This window comes from Fukomys damarensis, unplaced genomic scaffold, assembly GCF_012274545.1.
Source record: "Fukomys damarensis isolate Sample0158 unplaced genomic scaffold, DMR_v1.0_HiC HiC_scaffold_38, whole genome shotgun sequence".
NCBI classification, from domain to species: domain Eukaryota; kingdom Metazoa; phylum Chordata; class Mammalia; order Rodentia; family Bathyergidae; genus Fukomys; species Fukomys damarensis.
Window position 1 is genome coordinate 49,924,027 of NW_022900950.1, and position 23,423 is coordinate 49,947,449.

Here is a 23,423-nt window from a genome sequence, read left to right on the forward strand (position 1 = left end):
TTCCAAATCAACTTCTAAAGATTTTCAGCCATACTTAACCTGACCTGCTACTATTTTTTCAGGGCCAGATAATACTGTTGGAGTGTTCTTGCTGTAACTTTGGATTCACTAACCACCCTTTTCATAAATCCCAGAACCCAGCTAAGAGTGCTGTGGTATAGTTCTCATGTTCATCTTATTATAAGACTATATCATCTTCACATTTAAACTTGCAGGACCCCTGGATACTTTACCAGGGATAAGCCCTCAGTGTATTTTTCTAGCAGTCATGTAGTTATTACCTGATACTTGATATCATCTTACTGAAAAACATTTTGTCCATGAGAATTCCATTATCCTTAGCTAAGAAACCAAAATATATATCCACTGTATGGAGTGCATGTTAGTGACAATGGCCAACTCAAATTTAAAAAGTAACCTACAATAAAATTGTCAGAAATGTATTATTTAGTTAACATAATGGCACTATCAGCAGTTCATATTTGGCACCACCAGATAAATAGTAGTATTTATTTAATTTCCTTTTAGAAAAATTTTTCTTATATTTCCATAAATTAGCAGGTTAAACTTTATGTACTTTTATCATATTTCTGTTTTCTAAGAACTATACCAAATATCCTGTAAGAATTTCCTAAGAAGTGGATGGATTTTATTCCAAGGTAGAGAAAGGGGAATTGATCTCAATCTTTGCAGAAACTGGACTCCTTCCCTTCTGGACCTTGGGAAATAGGCAATTAAAATGACTTCGCTTTGTTAGAGGTTAGACTAATATCAAATTGTATGTATAAATATTGTAGAAATTTCGACAGTGCATTAATATGTTAAGCGGCCATTATTCACACAGGAAAGCCCAACCGAGGAGAGGCGTGCATACCCATTGGGGTCTTGCAGTAAATCTACTGCTTCTCTCAGCTGCTCAATCACTGCTATATCCATGTCCTGATCTTTGGACGAACTCATTCTGGAACATAAACCAAGTATGAGAATGAAAATGACCACTAAAACATGAGTATCACTTATGTTCCCAAGAGTAAACTTACAAAATTCCATCTAACTTGCAGAAATGATTTTTGACAAATTCAACATTACAGTGAAGACATACCAGTGTCCAAGGGTGTGGTGGGAAGAGCCCGTGAGTAGGGGAAGTCAGTTTAGCTCAATAACTCTGAGCCCCCACCTGCTCCTGTGTACAATCAAGCAATAGGCTAGATGCATGGACCTCACAGCCTGAGTTGTACACGTTTTCTAGGGGTCTCTGTGGAGAGATCTGCACTAATTTCTAGCTTCCAACTCCAGTTTAAGCAGCATGGCTCAGGTTTCTTACTTTGACACAATTCAGGGTTCAATGTGGGAGAGTGGTTCTTGGCCTAAAAGCAAAATTATCTGTGTAGCTTTAAAAACATGCCAGGTACAATATTCCCAAGCAGATCCGACACCATAGTAGGGTGGGATATTTTATAAAACTCTAGAGATAATCCTGATTTATAGTTAAGGTTAAGAACAACAAATGTAAAATTGCAAATGGAGTTTCCAAAGATTTATCTAGTTTTAAAAAATAACTCTATTTGCCCGTGATACTCTAATCAAGCTAGATCTCCTTGGAATCGCAGAAGGATATCCAACGAATAGATGCTAATATAGACAGTAAACTTTCCAATATTTTTAAAGTGCAAGAAGATTTGATTATGTTTAGCTGTTCCTACCACAGAATATCATATAAGTCAGTGACTGTCTCTAAATAGAAAAAAAAAAAAAAAATCAACAAATGATAAGTCCTCACCAAAGGGGGAGATTTCCACAAGGTATGATGGAAGGTCCATTCCAAATCACGGAAAACATAATTCCAGCAATCTAATCTATACCACAAGGTCCAAATTCAATTCTCCTGAAAATGGCACGTGATCTGATAAGATCACTCACCCCATTTGTAATCTTGCCCAAAAAAACCTTGACAGACAGTACAGTATAAAGGATATTCACATGGCTGAAGATTCCTAGGGGTCAAATAGTGGTCCTTTGTAATTTGAAAGCAAGATAATCTCTCTGTGTCCCTGTTTTGTCATCTGTGAAACAGGGAACAACAGAACTTATCTCACAGAATTATGGTAAAAATGAAATGAAATCTGACCTGTGCAATATCTAGGACAGTGCTCACACATACTAAAGCTATGACAGGTATTTGACGTGGCACAAGACACTCAAGACTGATGCTTTTCTAAGGTTCCAAACCAAAAATCTTGGGCGAAGAAGAAGACTAGCACTACAAATTGCTTTTGGTCCAGTTGTTGGCTTCGTTAGGCAAATGAAGGAATATAAAATCTCTAGTCTGGACACACTAGCTAATTCTCTACATGACATTTCTACTCACCATCTCAAATCAGATGAAATTCAAGGTCAACAAAGAGGTACAACTTTGCACTGTGTTATGGTTAGCACTGAAGATCCTGTGTGAGGAATTTAATCCAGAACGCCACAGTTGAGAGCTGAGACCTTTAAGAGGTGATCAGGTCATAAGGGCTCTGACTTCATGTTATGATTTATATATAGATGTTCCCCAAAGCCTCACGTGCTCATAGGTGGGGCTTTTGGGAGGTGACTGGATCGTGGGTGTGTTATACTCATCTGTGGATTAGTCTGCCGATGAGTTTATAGCTAAATGCGATGTTGGGAGGTGAATCCTGGTTGGAGAAGGTGGGCCATTGGGGGCGTGGCCTGAAGGGTCTATCTCCCTTTCTCCTCCCTTGGTCTCACTCTCTACTTCCCACTGCAATGCCATAAGCTATTTTTCCTCTGCCATGCTGTCCTCCCTTGGAGCCAGCCAAATAGGGGCTGAAATTCCTACAAACTGTGAGCCAAAAAAAAAGCTTTCTTCCTCAGAGTTGTGGGTGTCGGTTATTGTGTCTAAGTGATAAAAAGTAACTAAGACACTTCATGAGTAGAGTAATGTCATTACAGAGGAATAGATTCCTTGTTAAAAGGAGACCAGGTCTTTCTTGCTTTCTCCTCTGTATTCTTTTGGCATGTGTGTGTCATCTGCCATGTATAATGCAACCGAAAGGCCCTCAGTATATGTAGTCCCTTCCTTCTGGACATCTTGGCTTCCAGAATTGTAAACCAGATTCATGTGTATTGTCTATATAACACCAATCTGTGGTATCCCATTATTACAGCAGAATAAAACCATCTAAGTCACACTGTATGTCTCAATATGATGACAAGCAAAGGACATAGTAAAATTGGCAGCTTTCTATCACTGGGTAAGAATATTAGCTTGGCCTGGACACTCACATTCCCTCTGGCTGCCAATGTACGTCCTCTTCTATCCGTAACAGCTCTTCACAGTCTTCTGCTCTGTCCTGTGGACAGAACACACAAGTGTCCTGAGAACCACTGGTAATTCAGAACAGAGTTAAAACCTGCCCCAGCCCACAGCTACGGCAGTGTAATTCACTGGAACCAACAGGCAAGCCCAGTGTCCACAGGTGGATGAATGGGCAAACCAAACACAGCACAAGGCGTATAACAGAATAACAGTCTTAGAAACAGAATAAATATGATTTCACTTATGAAAGGCACATAAAGTAGTCAGATTCATGGAAAAAAAGTAGAGCAGTGGCGCCAAGGGGCAGGAAGGAGAGGTGGGGAAAGGAGAGGTTGTTCGATAGGTACGCTATGGTTTAGATCTAAATGTCCTCCCCAATTCTCATGTGTTCAGTGGCGGGGCTTTCAGAAGGTGACTAGATCATGTCGTGCTATACTCTGCAGTGAGGTTATAGTTGAATGTGCCCTGAGGAGGTGGGGCCTGGCTGGAGGAGGCAGGGCACTATGGGTGCATCCCTGGGGGTATGAGCTTCCGGAAGAGTGTGCAGTATCCTTATGCATGGCTCCTCTCTTCTCGTTCTACTTCCTGGCTACCATGGTCAGCAGCTTCCTTCCTCCATGCCCGTCCATCATGCTGTTTTTGCCTTGGACCTAAGGATAAACCAAATCCTCTAAAACCATAATCCAAATTAAATCTCTCATTTAAACTGAATTAAATCTCTCCTCCTTTAAGTTGTAGGTAATGCATATTTTATCCCAGCAATGGGAAAGTGACAAATACCAGGTACGAGGTCTCCGTTTTGCAAGATGCAAAGAGTTCTGGAGACTGTCTGCCCATATAAATGTACTGAATGCATATTGACGTGTACCTTTTATAAATGGCTATGGTACTAAATTTCACACTGTATAAATTTTATCACAATTAAAATTAAATAATCAAAAACTAAAATAAAAACAACCTGTCCCAGGACTTTGCCAACTGTTAGCTGAGCAATAGAAATCTAAAGCTTAACTGGGCTTTTTGTTCTTTCAGCACCTCCTGGTGTTGACAGATTCCCGCCACATACTACAAGAGAACCAGGCATTCTAATGTTTGTGAGACAAGGGGTGTGTACTGGAGTGCATGCAAGTTGTTGGGAAAAAGAAAATGTAATGCTCTTAACAGAGACATGTCTCATGATGCATCCTGTAATTCTCATATTTATGACATCAGATGTCTCTCAAATGTACCCCTTCCCACATCATTCCCTAAAGACACTGCAATGGAAGTCCATTGCGGTGGTTTCACAATTTCTTTATGCCTTCATCTCTGACACAGAGAAATAACGCTTTAACTAGGCTGATGCTAGAATGGAAACCACCCCTGAATGGCTATGTCCCATCAAGGATGGAATGCCACAAAAATGGACTGAGGGGTAGGCACATCCTTACCTAACTCAAGACCAGTGAGACTCAAGGAGGACCTGACTCTCCAATGCAGACTCTAACTCAAAAAACTCAAGGTTTTTTCTGCACTGATAAGTTTAGTATACAATAAAAGCAACATAGAAATTGCTGTGTCGCTCTCTAGATGACAGTGAAAGCCTTGGGTACTACCAGAAACAATATGGATATTTCCTTCTGACTTTCAGTTTCAAAATGAAAAGTAGCCAAAGGTATAAAAACACCTAGATGCTTTTTTCTTTTTTTCGGAATGCCAAATAACCTTACTGCATATCTTTTGCTAAATTACACACTTATACAGTGGGTTCTGCATTCGCAAATTGCCTTCTCACTAAAATTTATTTATAGCCCAGACTATACTTGTGCTTTCAAAGTCACTCATAGACATGCAGAGGGATGAAAAACAGGAGTCTCAAGATGCACAATTTCCAAGATGAAGTAGAACAAGGTCAGGCTCACAGACTATTTAGTGCCTATTCAGTGCCATGTTTTCATTCTTTTGTGCCTTCCTTTTATATCACCATTTAAAATGGCCCCTAAACACAGTATTGTGATGCTGCCTTGCTTCTAAAGCCCAAAAAGGCGGTAAGGTGCCTTGTAGAGACCATAGCTATGTTAGATTCACTTTTTATTTAAGTGTGAGTTACAGTGCTGTTGGCTGTGAGTTCCGTGTTAATGAGCAACAATATACAGTCACATGCCACATCACATTTTGGTCAATGGGAAACTGCACAGACAAGAGTGGGTCACAAGAGTGCATTGTCTAGTGATGCCTTGGCTGTGTTAGTTATGTAAATACACTCTATGAAGTTTGCAAAGTAAGAAAATGCATTTCCCAGAATTGATCTCTATCATTAAGTGACACATAACTGTACATTAAATAATATGTCTTTCTGCAGAAACATACATAAAACAAGATTATGTATTGATTAGATGACAAAAATGTGACCAAAGGCTCACAGGAACTTATCTTTGTATATTTTCTAGGTCCAATGGCTTAGTATTAGATAATTTAATATGCATGGTAGCTGTAGACAGTATCACTACCGTGAATAATGAAAATAGACTGTAGTTACCAAAGTATAAGATGTTAATCCAGTAAATAAGCCAGAGTTATGGAAAACAGAATTCTTGACACTCTTGATGATTTGACACACTTGCTGGATGCCAAGTACACTTTCACAGAGTGTCAGAGTGATGTCAGCCAAGCCCAGTCTGGGTCTGATTTTCCATGTACAACCTCTCCTTTTACTCGTTGTAGATTTAGGTTTTGTTTCGTTATCAGCATTCTTCCTTGACTTTCCAGAATAAGTATCTTCCAGGAAACATTTTCCAAGTTGACTTCCTCAGAATGATACTCAATCTGCAAGTGTACATTCTGTAAAGCAGCCGTGTCCATAAGAGTCCTTTGCCTTCTAAAATCTCTTTATATTTTTAGTTTTCTGAAACAGAATGCTTTTCTTCACTAATTGCTTTTTTCTTTTCAGAACCTAAAATTTGAGCATCTTCTAAACAAACTATTCATAGTTTCTATTTTTTGATTCTCAATTTAAGATGAGCTCTTGATAAAATAAAGAAAAAACTAATTTTCCACATTTTTGTAATTGAATTGTCACACTGAAGTGATAGACAGGGGCCAAATCTGGGACAGCCTTGTGAGAACCACTGGCCTGAGAATACTGAGATGAGATTTGCACTTTAAGAAAACATCTGGTTAAAGAGCATGAAGTGTGTGCACATGTGTGTGTGCGCACATACACGGGGTATGATGTTGGATGAGAAACTGATGGGTACACTTACAGTCATCAAGGTGAAAAATGAGGCTCAATAAAAATAACATCAATGGAAAAAGTCCAAAAGGGAAGGGGAAGTGGGAGGGGTAGGGGAAAGGAAAGAAGGGAATGGAGTTAATATGAGAAAATGAAAAATGGAAACAAAGTCTTTGTAAATAGGGAGGGGTGGAGGGGTTGAAAGGAGGGCAGGGGAATGGGGAAAATAAGAACCAAGATATATCATGTAAAGGTATAGGATCCCAATGACAAATGTAACTGTACTGTAAACATATAAAGTACTAATAAACTTAATGAAAACAAATAAACAAAAACGAACCAAGATAGATTATGTAAAGGTACAAATTTCCAAAGATGAATGTTATTATACTGTATGCCTAAAATGTAGCAATAAAATTAATTTAAAAAATTAATGTCAATGGAGGTGGAGGGCGGAAGTAAGAATTCATGGATTAAGGACAGCTTACCATTAGAGAGTAAAGCTTCCTGTATTTTATTCTTTCATTTTTTGTTCTTTTTTTTTTTTCATTAGTGGGAACTGATGCCAGGAACTTTACACTGAGCTATATTTTTTATTTTTTACTTTGAGATAAGGTCTTGCTCAGTTGCCCAGTCTGGGCTTGAACTTGTTATCCTCCTGCCTTAACTTTTCAGAGTGCAGGGATTACAGGTGTGTAGCACCATGCTTGGCTTCCTTCCATATGCTTTTGTAATCATTTTAAATCATTGTATCTCACATACAGGTAGCAGGTTCTGTCTTGATGACATAAAGACAGCTTGAGCACATGAGGGTCTCAAGTAGTGTAAAAGTCAGCTTGTCTTCCTCCCAAGGGCCTTGAGGGTGAAGCCAGAGATGTGTGTTTAGTCTGACTGACATTTAGGCTGACTAGATCCTCAGAAAATACAGGTACATTCAGATATTCCATTCTTGACTTCAACACAGTAACTCAGAAGCCATAATAAACCTACATTTCACCAAAACAGTAAGCTTCAACCTTCCGAACAGGCTGGCAGAAATAGCCCACAGGACTAATCATGCCATGAAGCAGAACCTTGACCATAGGCTTAAGTACAAGCGTACTTATTCTCTCCTCCCTGTGCTTATGAAGATATGTGTGACAACTTAGCGAATTCATCTGCCCTTTCAACTACAACTGTTCAGGAATAAGTGTCTTCAGAATAACCTGTTCAAAAAAGTTTATTTCCAGATTTTTAGTGTCTCCACCTTTCTGTCCAGCATTTTTGAATGCTCAACAAGTCTGAGATTTTGGAACATCTCAGATTTCAGATTTTGAGATCTACAAAACCTACATACAAGTAGATAAATGCAGAAGCATGGGTAGCTAAGGCCAGCCCCATGCTAAGCTTTAAGATGAGCTAAAAGCTTCAGAAAGGCTACAGAAAGCTGGATTTTGAAGGCAATGAATTGGAAACCTTGAATTTAAATTCTGGAGTACCAAACAAGAAAATGACTACAAAAAATTAGTTGATACTCAAAATCTTGCCTTAATATAGTCCATAAATCCTGAGTGGAGAACATCTGCTCCATCAGCAAACTGGTCTCTTTCTTGTCCTGAGTTGTTGTTGTCACCCAAGAGGGAAGGCTCTGGTTGAAATTCCTGATGAAATTCCCCTAGCAGGAAAACACAGAGAAGGGAAGAAGGCATGATTTCAGAAGCACAAAGCAGATAATCCACAAATATCCCATCTCATTTGTTTTATCTTCTCTCCTTTTACCTCTTATAAAGATATGTGAATGACTCAAAGGTTCTCCTCCCTGTAGGAGGTGGAGAAAAGGAATAAAAATAGGAGGGATAGGAAGAAAAGTAAAAGAAACAGAAAGCCTCAAGCTGAATTTAAAACTTTAAGATCTCTTTATGGCTTAGCTCATGAAAGAAATTAATTTCCCCTTATGTGTTTAAGGAATGAAGAAAAGAAATTATAAAAGAAGGCTTAGTGATATGTGGCTAATTACTTCAAATTACAAACTCAATAAATATTTATTGAACAGCTGCTACATGACAAGTATTATGCTACACATTTTAGGATTTAAAAAATCAGTTAAGTATGACTCCTGTACTTAAGTAGCATATAACCTCATGGAAGAGTGTGAGATAAGATTAGACAAGAGCCCCCAAGTCCTAACAACAACAGAAATTACAGCACACAGAGGTGAACATGTACTCAGGTGGTGAATAGCCACCTAAAACAAGACCCAAGGGATGTCTGGAGGCAACAGAAGCACCATAGGGAACTGTTGTGACCCATTTGAAGACTACAAAAGACCAAACAGGACCATCCTCTAAGGAATGTGAGCCAGCAGGATACCCATGTCTAGAGCAGGGAAAAAACTCACTCATACCAGACTCTGAAATTCTTTCATTTGAAAAATTTGCCTACAACACAGCCAGATATAATGCATTATGTTACTAAATTTATCTGAATTAACATGGTGGCACTTATATTGGTATGTAAGTACTATATACTGCTCATATTTTTGGACAATCTATGGTTCCAATATCTTATTAATTAAATACTAAACTTAAAAACTTAAAGATTTTGAAAGCAAACAAAATTTTTGAGTTGTTTTAATTAGCTCTCTCATAATTAACAGAGCATATTCAAAGGGAGATAATCTGTATGTCAACACATTACCATTTGTACACCATACAGTAGTTTCTGCCACAAATCAGTAAACATTAAACTTTAGTGTTTTCTTTCCAAGTCACTGAGGAAACAGGAGCCATCAAAACACTATATCTGTAACTCAAGGATATGAAATATGTATTCTGAAGAGATCTGAAGGGAACAGAATTTTGAAGATACGCATGTCTCTGTGGTGAATATTCACTTGGTGATTCCTGAAGAGCTACAGAACTCTAGAGTCACAAAGGAGACTACAGATTACCTAATCAAATCACTGCATTTACAGGCAGGAATTAAGAGCAACTGACTGTCCAAAGTCAAATAGATTCCTGAACACCTATCTTATTAGGCTCATGGAATGAAGTCTGTCTTACAGGAGATGGGCACTACTTCTAGACCCAACCACAGAAGCCCCAGCATGAGCAAATCTCCATGCTCTTCCCCTGTCTTGCTTAAAATAAATGGACATGGAACCCTGGATGTCCTGTGTTCATGACAGTGGAGTCACAGGTGAAAGGAGAATCGGTCTTTGGACCAACTCTTGGACAGAAGCTGACAGCAACCACTAACACTCATTTGAACTTAATTTGGATTGTGTTAAATTATTGAGATTTGGGGATTTTATGTGTGACAGCAGCTAGAATACCATTAGTAAGTCCAAGTGGGGATTAGTCGTTGTGCACTTGTTATTTTAAACATAGCATTTGAAACTGAAAAGCTAGTGGTGCCTGTCAGACCTGCTGCTGGGGTAAGGCGATGGCACATATCCTCCTTGATGATCTGCTCTTCTTCCATGATATTTGACATTGGCACATTGAGGCTGACGGCATCTTCATCAGAAGGCTAAACAGACAGACAGCACTGTTTCATTTGTGGGAGAAGTTTTATCAGCAGAAATAAAGAGAACATTATATAATAAAAAAATGTCTTGTGATTCTTACAAACATCATGTTGAGTGAAAAGACTCCAGAGCAAAGGAGACTATTCCCATTTACATAAGTTTAAAAACGGCAATAATGCTCTGTGATGTTTTAAGTCAGGAAGTGGTTATTCTCAAGGTTGGTATGTGAGTGAGGCTTTCTAGAGTGCTGCTACAGCCCTTTCCTTCCATCTCTTCCTTACTTTCTTTCTTTTTCCTCTTTCTTTAATGGTAGAAACATTTTATTAAAGATAAGAAAAGAGACAAGCTCTGCAGAGAGAATTTGGACCAAGTAAATGTAAGAAAAGAAGTATACTGCACAGCATGAGGACAGGCCACCATGTAAGAGACAGCATAGTGGCTAAAGCTGTTTCTTGAAATGCGACCTGGCTGTGTTCACTTTGTGAAATTTCATGAAGCTAAAACTACGTGTGCTTCTTTGTTTTTATATTTTGCGCTGAAATCGTGTCATGTACCTGCTTTCTAAATTAAGAGTGATCGTAAGGTCATTAAAAATGACTGTGCAATATCTAACAGGACAAAGGAATAATTGCAAATATACTGTCACATTAGTTCTAAGTTTAATCCATCATTTTAATAGTAGCAGTACTCTGAAATCTAATCACAAATCTAATTTTCCAAAACTACATCAAGATTTCATGCAGCTAGCCACAGAAAGGAGGCAGTTAGCCTCTGTGACAGTATCTCATTTACTTAGAGTGCATCCTACATGTGACATTAAGCATTAGCTCATTGCCCTGATTTTGGCTAAGAAAGCTGCATTAAATATATAAAAATGCTGAACAAATGTAGTAGTCTAAAGAGGCATGCATTCCATGAGATTTTTAAAACAAAGCTTAGAGTAGTTTTCTCTGAGAATTTCCTTTCCCACACTCACTAATAAATTTATTCTGAAAATCTATCATTCTGTCACAAATGAAATATGAAGCCTCATTTATTTTCCCGTGTCTTCATTTCAATGTTGCTATTTAGTGAAAGACTCTAAGTCACAGAGAACAGGAACCCCTCCACAGAACAGACTTCAGGTGACTGTGTCTTGCTCTTAAGTTATTGCAACTATGGCTTTCAGAGTCTGTCTGTTTACCTTTACACAGATGCAAAATTGTTTACAAACTGGCAGAAAAACAACGCGCATTCCATTCATCAAACAAATATTCATAGAACCCCAAATGTTCCTGCTTGAGAAAAATGCTTACAATGTCTTTGTGACAAATCCTGAATCAATCTGGTAGTGGCAACAGCGAAAGGAAGGGAATGGGAGTGACTCCCAAATCCCAGAGTAGCAAACCTGGATGTTAACACATTTGCCAAGGTGAAAATGGAGCACTGTGTGGGACAATTCGTAACCCTAATCATTCTAAAAATAATTTCTCAGAGGCATTCTCAGGTAATGAAGTTTTCATGTGAGAAAAGGGCAAAGAGAAGATTTGTGCATTTTATTCCGCTGATTATAATACTTCCTTTTGCCTCTACCCACCTCCCATCTGAAATATTTAGCAAATTCCAAAGATATGCATTTAATTAAAAGGGAGAAAATAAATCCTTGGACTCCTTTTAGAATGATGTTAGCATCCCACTTACACTAAGTGAGAGGAGAAGGATAATGAAATTCTTTGTGTAATGTTTTATTAATGAACTTAATTAGTCTTACAAGAGAGATAAAGGATAATGCAGAGTCTGTCTTAGTTTAATAGAAAATAAGCTGAGGGTGAGTAATTTCTGCAACAATAGCCCATTTAAGGAGGCTTATGAGTTTTAATAAAGCCGAAGGGGATGAATTAAAATACAACTTAGGAAGCTATGGGCTTAGTACTCCCACCCCCACAGGGAGTGGTAGTCAACTATTAATGTGGCTTCATGTGGGTTAATTTCTTTCACTGACACAGGCCTTTTTTTTTGTCTAGTGATTTTTCTTCCTTTCAAAATGTTCTGTGCTAAAAACAAATGTTAAGGAATCATAATTTACTTTTCTTCATACACTGTTTTGTCTTTTGTGGGAAAAAAATTAAACATCTTAGCCACTTATTAAACCTCAAAGACTTGAGGAGAACTGAGAAAAGGTTTTATCCTGGAGTCACATTTAATGTGACTTAGATAGGGTAACTGACCTATTAATTACAACTTCAAAGTGTGTCATGTTCCCAAACTACAAAAACTCAGTAACTTCACTCAAAAAAGTCCCTTACAACACCTATCCTTTCTTGTTCTCTTGGCCAAGAAGCACCACTTAGTGGTATATTAATGCAAGATTTTGGGGATCTAACAGACTGTGTGAGATAATAAGTGTGTTAATGAAAAATGTCTTGTTCTTAAGTCCTTTAGGCTATAGGAAGTTCTAGTGGATAAAACCACTTAGCTTACAAATAATCAGACTTTCAATTATCCGAACAGAACAGAACACACTCTGAGAATTTCAGAAAAATGAACTATAGATACTCATGAAGTCATCTCGTCAGTAAACTGTCTAAATGCGATGGACACTTGATTCCTTCACATTTATGTATGCACGTAACAACTTTTTGCTAAATTCCTCTGTCACTTAAAAATATGTATATTTACAGAACTGCTTCATGAGTCCCTGTGTAACACTCAGTCAATTCACAGTATTTATTAAGCATTCAAGAGTATCCTAAATTATGTATGGGAGTGGGGGAGGAAGAAGACAGGGACTCGAGACATTTACAAATATTAAAGATGCAAAATATGCTAACAAGAGCTAATATTTACACAACCTTTAGAGGATTTCCAATTGCTTTCACAAACATGACCACAAAGTGTCATGCACACTCATCAGTGCCCTTTATCACAAAGGAGTTTAGTGAATATCCAGAAGCAGAAAAGAAAAAAATCTAATCACTGGCTTTACCTCAGTGGCAGATAATCGCTTATCTCCATTATCGCTTCCAACTCCCGAATCAGAATCCTTCTTGCTGAGGTAGATGCCGTCAATACAGAATTCGTTTAGGAAAAATTAAAATCACAGAGTTCACACCAAGATACAACACTTTATGTTCTCATAACTTTGCTACACACATTTTATTATTATAAGGCAACAAATTAGTCCAGTATTTGATAATATTAAGACACACACCTAATGCACTTGTACTAAGTACACAAGATAAATTCTTGGTGTTTGTTTCCTTAGACTTCAAGTTGTTTCTTTGAAACAGTTTACCAAGCTTCTTATTTTAGCACACAAAAAAAGTAGCAAAGCTTCATAATTGCTTTTCTCTTAAGTTAGGAAGTGCTACTTTCAATAATTTTCATACTTTTGTTCAGTAATTAGATAAACTTAACAGTATGTTACAAACAAAGTGACAGATACACAAAGTATTATTTAAAAGTGTAGTTATGGAAATCTGAAATTTTAAGTCATCCTGTTAAAAGTAAAGGAAAAGATGCCTGTAGTGATGACTCCTAAACAAGGACTTGCATTTCTACAGATGCGTTCAGTGTGGAAATTTTGTTCTCTGGAAGCTAAAAGCTTGAGTTATGCCACAAACGGCTCGAGAATGTGTGAAAGGGTTCTAACACGTCCACTCAAAACAGGAAGTGGCAAAAAAAATATCACACTGTACTTTTAAAAGACAACTGAAAAATGTAGCTTGCAATTTTCCCTAACAATGTTCTGTAAACACACTGAAAATTAGTAATTGTTCAAAGGTATATCTGAGCTTGCCATATGGTAGCTGACCAAAATGATAAGTAAAAAATGCTCATTTTTATATCATAGATCTTATTTGTAAGTATCTACACACATTCAAGCAGGATTGATGCTTGATTAGAAGATGGCAGAAGTGATCTGAGAGAAGACAAATGTTCAACAGCATCAATTTTTCTTATTCCAACAGTTTCTAAATGTCTAGTCATACATTTTAATTGGTTGAGTGAGATTAATGACTGAACCTTTTTGATGATGCCTTTTTCAAGATTCTTAGATAACTGATATAATTTAAAAAGTAAAATGATGTTTTCTAATTTTACTTCCTTTCTTTGTGTGTGTGTGTGTGTGTGTGTGTGTGTGTGTGTGTGTGTGTATAACTGAGACTGAACCCAGGGCCTTTGTACTGAGCTACATCCCTACTCCTGCCTTATTTTTATATTTTGAGATAGAGTCTCAGTAAGTCATCAAGTGGCTCAGGCTGGGTTTGAACTTGCAGTCTCCCTGCTTTAGCCACCCAGAGTGCTGGGATTACAAGCATATAACATCATGAATAGATTTTTTTTTTTAATTTTTGTATTGGGGATCGAATTCGGGACCTTGTGTTTGCAAGGCAGGCAGTGGAACCACTGAGCTAAATCTGTGGCATGAATAGATTTTTTAAATCAGTTACCTGGACAATCTTGACCTAAGGAGATTCTGAACAGGGAATAAGTGAAGAAAGACATCACCTCACCTGTCTTCCACTTGCTGGTGTAAATGTGGCCTTTCCATGGTGTGGAGATACAGGGAGTCAGCTGTCTTGATCTGGCATGCTTGTATGCTCAGATACTTAAATATATGCACTTTGCCCTTTGTGCAAATCTACAGAGAAATTAATACATATTTACTTTCCAATGACAAAATAAATGTGTCAGCTACCTGACTGCACATTTCAATTTCACCATTTCATCGTACTAATACCTTCCCTTACAATGTATACTAAAACTGACCTCTCAAAATACATATGAATTTAGAGAACTGTTTCCTCTAAACTCTACTTCATTGATAGTATTCAGAACACAATGCTCAAGCAATTCCTATTTTTTAAAATTAAACTACAAAATTCTAAAGGAAATATATTTAAGTATAAATGGTGTAAAAAGTATAAAAGTCAGATAACTGGACTGGTAGCATTCCAATCACAAAAGGTGGCAAAAGCACAATTATTTTCAAGGGTTAACCATGCTGTTGTTCAAGGCAGTTTCATGTCGGAACCTGAGCCCTGTCTCTACATAATCAATAATCACATTTTAAGAAGCTTGAACTCTACCTTCCAGCTAATATTCAAATAAGAAATATATTACTCTTTATCTTTTTCTTTTTTATTTCATTTTGCTTTTTAACTTTTATTAGTACATGTCTGCAGTACGCTAACAGTTACATTCATTGTGGGAAATTGGTACATATACCTAAAAGATCTCAAGTCTTTTTTTCCTTACCCCCTGCACCGCCTTTTTTGCCAGCATCAGATTCATTTACTTATCTTTTAAGTCCTTATAAAGTTAATCATCACACAGACAGATTAACAGCCGGACCAACAAACCAAAAAAATATAAAACACATATGACGATTGCAGCAAGACAAGGTACACTTTTTGATACATTGTCCTTGCTAATATATTACTCCTTTTGTACACCATATCCTCCATGAAAAAGCTGCAAATGTACATACAAATAATAAATAAACACATAGTTCTGGGGTTGGAGTGATCAAAATACGGAGGCAAATGAAGGTAAACAGATCTAAAGCAACTTACTATAGTCAAATTCACCCAACGTTTCATCTTTTTGTAGACAGTGACTGCTGCTTCTGATCATATCTAGCACAGAATTAACTCAGTGGAGAATCAGAAACCAGGCTCTGTGGCCAGCTTCCCAAGTGGCCGCGAGAGCATACTCCACAGGGCAGCTTGCTGGGGGCTCCTACCTGGGCTGGAGGAGACTGCAGAGGGTTGTTCTCAAGCAGTAGCACTTGCAGCTGCTTCATCTCTCTAAAACAGATCGGGATTACGAGCACTTTGTTGCAGGAAAAGTCAAACTTTACCAAGGGAAGATCTACTAATTCTAAAAGAATAAAAAAAGAAAGAAATCTCAGAGAGTAACACTATTAAAGAAAGGGCTGAGCATTCAAACATTAATTCTCTGCTTAATGGGAAATATATCGCTTAGCAGAATCAAAAGCATGTTGTACATTAGGAATACATGGTATGTAAGTACATGTACATATTTCACTGCACAAGAGAAATCTTTTATTGGGACCTCGATAATTTTGTATTATGCTTAGTTCTGATAAGAGCTGGAAACACTTGACATTTACAATGTATTGTTTACAAAGCCTTTTTTTTGGCTGAAAAGTCATGCAGGCCATGCCACACAGGTCATAAACATGTTTTAATTTCGATCTGTTTTCAGGCAGCACTTGCTAGAATATGAAAAATATGCTAATTACAGAATTTTTTATCTATTCAATGTACGTGGGTTGGCATACTCCTAGAGCTACCTAGAGTAGATATGTTCATAATCTTTTCAAATCCATTTAAAAAAACTTTTAAAATCAAAATAAGAATTTTCCTATAGGCCCTATAATTCTGATTTGATGAGGCGTTATTTTACTCCTTTTCAAGTTTTTTGTAGCTCTGCTAACAAGACAGAACATTATATTTAGCTTAAAATCCCCACCCAGTGGCACAGTAAACACTCAGTAATTTCAAGCATTCAAACCGACATTGGCAGCTGCTAGAAACGAAGTCCAATATATTTCACAGCACAAGGAGAAGCTGAGCCACGCCACAATCTAGGCTGACGTTGCAGACCACCGATATCTCTGTGTGGAGGCTGCAGAGGTTCACTTCAGAACAGGACCTTAGCACTGCTGTTATGGGACCAGTAAGGGGCAAACATGGTGCTTTTAAAATACATCAGGAGTTCCAAAGAAGAAAGGCAAGAACTAGATTTACATAAAGAAATGTAACCAGGAATGCAAATTCACTGTCTTCTTAACCCACTGCTTCTACAGCCTCAGCTCTTCAAATTCTACCAACAAAGATTTACCTGATAATAAAATATCTCTTCTGAGAGTTGAAGGAATTCTGGAAATGTAAGGGATTTTCCTTCTTTCATACCTTAGCAAACCATATGGGCTTATTTAAGCCCAAGAGACTGAAATTCTAGAGGAAGAGGAAGATCTAACTTCCAGATCCCAAAGTCAGATCCATGGTAGGATGGCTGTACAATCCAGAGTCCTGCAGCCAAAACCAAGGATTCTGCCTTTGCAAAATGTCCTGAGTAGCTCATCATCAAACCAACGCTCCTCCCCACTCTCAGGACCAACGATGGGTCTCGGGCCAGGCAGTCATAGCCCTTGTCTTGATGAAAGGGCTGAGGGTTCCTTGAGGTAGAGGACGTGGAAGCATGAAAGTGAAAGGGAAGAGAAAGCACGACCCTCTTTCATCTTAGTTTCTAAAGTAGCTAAGAATGAGCAGCATTACATAAAAGAAATGACTGCTTGATATAGCCTGCTCTGTTTCCTCACTCCATCTTCAGCAATTCTTCGCCACCTAAAATGAAGACTAGAAGGAAGACTACAGGGCTAAATTCATGGCAAACAGCAAGAGTTACTTACAGGTACATGAAATTTGGAATCCTTTTCTTTTGGTTTGAATTTGGATCCTAACTTCTATAGCATTTAGGAAAATGGGAACAAGACAGTTTCACAGCCATACAGTGGGAGAGAAAATGACACCCTGTAAGGGCAGCCCAGAAAAGGTCAAAGGAGATGGAGCGGAAAAGAAGAAGAAAGAGAAGGAGAAAGGGGAAGAAGAAGAAGATTAAAAGAAGGAAGAGGAAAAGGAGTCTCACTTCCTCCAATGAAAAGAGGAAAACGCACAGCTATTTTAGTCCTCCATTCTTGTGCTAGAAAAAACAGAACATGGTCTTCTCTTTGTAGTAAAACCAACACAAAATTGATATGGATAATTAGGCCACAAACCTCTTTCTTCCTCCTTAGCTTGAGAGCTTATGAGGAGGGGTATCCAAAGAGGATAACCATGGGAGTAAATATGGAAATCCCTTAACTTAATGTGCTGTCTAAAAGCATCCTTAATGCTCTTTTGTTAAGAGTTTTCCAGAATGAAGCAAAAAGAAATATGATATTCAGGAAATTATTGAAAGAAAAAAAGATTTTCTAGTAAACGCAAGTTTCAGCTTGGAGTATATTTTAAAATATTAAAACTGAGAAAATCTAATTATGGAAAGAAGAGTGATTTTTAACTGATCTTTCAGGGAAAGGAAATATTTTTTTCCCTCATTGAGTTTATATTTACATTTTAGGCATACACTATAATTACATTCATTATTGGGATCTTGTACCTTTACATGACAAGTCTTGGTTCTCATTTTTTCCCCTTGTCCCTGCCCTCCCTTCACCCCCTCCTCCCCTCCCCATTTAAAAACATTTTATCTCCATTTTTTCATTTTCTATTTTCCCTTATTACCTTTCCCCTACCCTTCCTACTTTCCCTACACCTTTAGCCCCTTTCTTCCTATTTCACATTGTCAATTATCTCATTAGGATCTCATGTACTATTAGAATTTTTCACACCAGAGAAACTATTAGGTATTTATACATGTGTGACTTATTTATTTCACTTAGGAGTATAACCTCAATATGTATCCATTTACCTATGAATGAATCCAATTTCTCATTCCTTATGGCTGAGTAGTATTCCATTTTACAGAAAAACCACATCTTCTTTATCCAGTTTCCAAATGATGGGCAATTGGGCTCTTTCCAAGTCTTAGCTATTACAAACTGTGCCTCTATAAACACAGGTGTGTATATATCACTGTGATATGATTCTTTTAATTGTTTTGGAAAGATACCCAGCAGAGGGATGGCTGGGTCAAATGGAACCTCTAGTCCCAGCTCTTTGAGGTATCTTCATATTGATTTCCATAGTGGTTGCACTAGTCTGCACTCCCACCAAGAATGGAGAAGGGTTTATTTCTCCCCACAACCCCGCCAACATTTGTTATTGTGTGATTTCTTGATAGCAGCCCTTCTTTATGGGGTGAGGTAGAATCTCAGTGTTGTTTTCATCTGCATCTCTCGAATGACCAGTGATATGGAACATTATTTCATATATTTACTTGCTGCTTTTACTTCTTTGTCTGAGAAATGTCTGTTCATTTCAGATGCCCATATTAAAACAGAAACACTAAACTTGCTGGAAGATAAGTTAGGCAGAACTCTTGAAGATATTGGCATAGGAAAAGACTTTATGAACAAATTCTTAGTAGCACGGGAACTAGCAGAAAGAATCAACAACTGGGATCTCACCTTATTAAAAAGCTTCTGCACTGCCAAAGAAACCATCAACAGAATTAAGAGACAACCTACAATGCGGGAAAAAAATTTTTACCAGCTGCTCCTCAGACAAAGGACTATTATCTAGAATATATAAAGAACTCAAAACAATCAGCCCCCCCCAATATAAAGACCTGATTCAAAAAAGGGAAAGGAACTTTTTAAAAGTAAGAAATGGGAGGTGCTGAGGGAAAGGGCACCGTCGGTTTAACAGGTACACACTTTCCCCATGGTTCAAACTCTGAGAGGCACCTGTGAATGATATAATTAAATTTCCCTTTCGGAAATGGGAGCTCAATTATTTATGACATTTTCACAATGATTAATATGGAAACTTGAATTTAAGTGAATGTTTTCTTTAATGGCTGAAAAGTGATCTGTGTGTAAAATTGCAATTAGAGTTTTGCCTTTGTATCTGCTTATACCAAGCAAAGTGGTTTTATATATTCCCCAAATGGGACTGCACCCTGACAAGTGAAAAATCAGTATCTTTATTAATTCGTGACAAGTAATAAACTTTACTGAGACAGCCTCTGCTTCTGCCTCTTTGAAATACAGGACAGAAAGGTGAAAGCTGCTGAGGATTTAGCTCAGCAGTTCGGTGGCCTGCCTCGCAAGCGCAAAGACCAGAGTTCGATCCCCAGTACCAAAAAACAAATAAACAAACAAACAGAAAGGTGAAAGCTGTCAGAAAAACACATGCATCTTCAATCCATCCAGTATACTACATCTTACAAAGTTCTCGCCCATGATTGTATGAGCTGTTTTCTTTCTTGAATAATTAAGTCTTTTAAGCCAAAGATCAAGATATAGGAACAGGATAATAATACTCAGGCAGCTCTCAGATTGCCCACAACAAAGGCTGACTACTTCCAAATACCTGCTTTTGCTTTGAGGTACATATTTAAGTATATGTTTGCAATTGGCCATGTCTAGAGTCCTTAGACAAAAACAGTAGAAATGAATAAGATCACTGAAAACCAGTGCTGCATTTTGTGATTTGCTACCCATCAACTCATTCATGATCCATTGTCCAACACAAATATGAAATTCAGATCCACTACCATCAACAGGGCTGCTTCCAAGCTCTTCACGATAGAAAAATTCTAAATATTTTTTCCTTTTCCCTTATTCCCTTTACCGTCCCCTTCCCACTTTCCCTCCACCTTTAGCCCTTTTCTTCCTATTTCACACTGTCAGTTATCTCATTGGGATCTTGTGTACTATTATAGTTTTTCACACTAGAGAAACTATTAGGTATTTACACATGTGACTTATTTATTTCACTTAGGAGTATATCCTTAAAATGTATCCATTTTCCTATGAATGAATCTAATGTTTCATTCTTTATGGCTGAGTAGTATTCCATTTTATAGAAAAACCACACCTTCTTTATCCAGTTTCCAACTTATGGGCAAATGGGCTGTTTCCAAGTTTTAGCTATTACAAACTATGCATATGAGAAAATGAAAAAATGGAAATGAAGTGTTTGTAAATGGGGCGGGGAGGAGGGGATGAAGGGAGGGTAGGGACATGGGGAAAATATGAGAACCAAAACCTGTCATGTAAAGGTACAAGATCCCAATAATGAATGTAACTGTACTGCATACCTAAAATGTACCAATAAACTCAATGAAAAAAATTCTAAATAAATTCCTACTTAAACTTTCACGCTTTGTACAGGGAGCACATTGTAGAGTCTATGGCTGTAACAGCAGTGCGGTCTGAGCAACTCCACATTCCTGAATCTTAATGCTGAGACCCTGGAGCCATCATTGCTGAAATTCACCAAAATACCAGTGACACCAGTCCAAGAACACTCAGCAGAGGCAGGCCTCACCTGAAAGCAGATTCTAGGGACTGGGTTCTCGACCAGTACCTCCCAGGCTAGAAATGCTGATGGCAAGGGTCTGCAGGACTGTGTTCCCTAAACTGCAGCCTTCATGTTCCAAAACATCACACAACTGTCCAAAAACCATTCCTGCTGTTACTGTCAGGGACCTGCTGTGTCCTCCACCTCCAAATTCATACGTGGAAGCCCTAACCCTAGTACAGATTGAGACTGTATTTGGAGACAGGCCCTTAAAGGGATAAATAAGTTAAATGAAGTCTGAAGATGGATCCTAATTTACTGGTGTCGTGCTAAGAAGAGGTTAAGATACAGACATGCAGAGGATAAAAGATATGAAGACAGGAGGAGAAAGTGGCTCTCTACAAGCTAGGGAGAGAGACCCCAGAAGGAGCCCACCAGGCCAACATCTTCATCTTAGATTCTAGTCCCCAGAATTAGGAGAAGATAATTTCTTTGATTTAAGCCAGTCTGTGGTTCTTTTTTATAGCAGCCCTGGCAAATGGATACAGTCAGCCCTCCAGCCACTTCACACCCCTATAAAGGGGAACTATACTGCTGTAGCTCTCGATTAACATTTTATCTTGAACATCACTTTTGTTGTTACCCGCATGTGAAATTCAAACTATTAATATCAGCAGACATACACACACAGAAGACCCATCTTCTCTTCACAAAAGTAAACCAAAGCAATAGTAAAAGTTTCCTATTTTCTTCATTTCCCCCTCCTTCTTGTTTACCTGGTGGTAAAACTTTAAGGTAATTTCTTCGGACATTCAGTTCTCGGAGAGATTTTAACTGGCCTATTTGCTGGGGCAACACTGTGATCTCATTGCAGCTGACATCCTGCATCAAAAGCAAACGGGAATCATAAACATGTTTTTCCATGTAATCAAGCATTTCATGTGAAATCTTCTTAAGGAACTGAAATATCTGGATAACTATGCTGATATACTTTTACACCAGTCTCCTGCTCCCTACCAAGTAAGGCTCAGCTTGGCGGGAAAAAAAGAAAGTTCAGTTTTAAATATCCTTTCAGAAGAGGAAAAAAAGAGTTAAAAAGGACAGTCATACCATCAGTAGCTGCTTCTGTCATGTTCATTTGTCATGTACATTGATTTTATTTAATTCTCGCAACAAAGCCATGAGACAAGACTGCCAGCCTATTATTTACAGATCAGGAAAATGAGGTGCAGTAGCCCAAGGCCTGCAAGTGCCAGTGAACACTAGGAAGGAGTTACCACCCATTGATAAGCCACTGTCTCAAACAGCCTCTAAGAGGACCAAACTCCCACATTTAGGGGTATTAATGCACTGTGTGGATACACCACTTAGAAGCGCAGGTTTTACCATATGGTCGGAAACCCTGTAGCTAGCTAGCTGATCATTTTCGCATACAATTTACAAGTAAGACTGTGGGAAACAGGCTTTTATAGACTTTGCTCTAGAATTAATCTTTGATTGGAACCATCTGCTGACATCCATGAAATGGAAGCCATGACATTTACAATCTTATCCTTGTTATCGCATAATCTATCTCTCCCCTTGGCCCCTCTCTCTTCTCCTTTTCCTGACCTCAGTGTCTCCTTCAGTCTGGACAAGATTTACCTCTCTCCCGGACACTGTAAGTCTCCTGCTTGGTTTCCATATAGCCATTTGACCTCTAATCCATCCTTTACAGAGCTGTCGGGGTGCACACTGCATTATGTTGTTCGCTAGTTTACACGTCTGCAGCAGTGCCCAGCATCTCTGATGAGGTCTGCCAGTTCCTCCAGTGCCATTTCTCTGAACATCCTCCCTTGCCTCCTACTCAAGCTGTGTGGTCACTACTTGCAGTCCTCACTGTGTGCCAAGGTGTTGCATAGGCCTGAAACTTGGGCAGGCTATTCCTGGCTTGATAACTCAGTCCCAGATATTGTCCTCTTGCCCCACCTACTTATCTCTTATGGCTTAAGATTCAATTTCCTCTTTGAAGCCTTTCTTGAGGTTTGCCCTACTTTTCCCACTTTGATTCAACACCCAAGAGATGCAGCACTTTTCCATTTGGGTCCTGTGGACAGCGTGTTACTGCAGTTCTCTTGCTCGCATGTACACTTTTCCTTTTCAGCCTGTGGGATGGATTCTCACTGATGGAACACAGGCAGGCTGGGACTATAACACAGATCATTCTGCTGCACCCAGGACGAGGCACCACCACTTAGGCAATGGTGCTGGTGGTGGAGATGGCGTGTGAGGAAGAATTAGTGGGAATTACTTTCCAGCCAAAGAAACAATCCATGTTAATGAACTCTAAAATAGACTTTCATAAATCCTGTGAGCGACAGCACAAGAAAGATCCTTTTGCATATTGTGGAAATCAAAGATCTT

General features: G+C 38.4%; 1 protein-coding gene across 2 annotated transcripts in view; it reads right to left on the bottom strand.

The window, feature by feature from the left end:
- Lrch1 (leucine rich repeats and calponin homology domain containing 1) overlaps nt 1-23,423 on the bottom strand; it is an 89,231-nt gene that overhangs the window by 42,239 nt on the left and 23,569 nt on the right. For both annotated transcript variants that reach the window (XM_019209420.2, XM_019209417.2), the window contains exons 3-10: nt 21,797-21,902; nt 15,770-15,906; nt 14,538-14,665; nt 13,007-13,070; nt 9,938-10,043; nt 8,060-8,187; nt 3,289-3,356; nt 875-961 (exon numbers count right to left, since the gene is read on the bottom strand). In XM_019209420.2, coding sequence (XP_019064965.1) covers nt 875-961; nt 3,289-3,356; nt 8,060-8,187; nt 9,938-10,043; nt 13,007-13,070; nt 14,538-14,665; nt 15,770-15,906; nt 21,797-21,902 — 824 coding nt within the window. The remainder of the gene's footprint in view (nt 1-874; nt 962-3,288; nt 3,357-8,059; nt 8,188-9,937; nt 10,044-13,006; nt 13,071-14,537; nt 14,666-15,769; nt 15,907-21,796; nt 21,903-23,423) is intronic.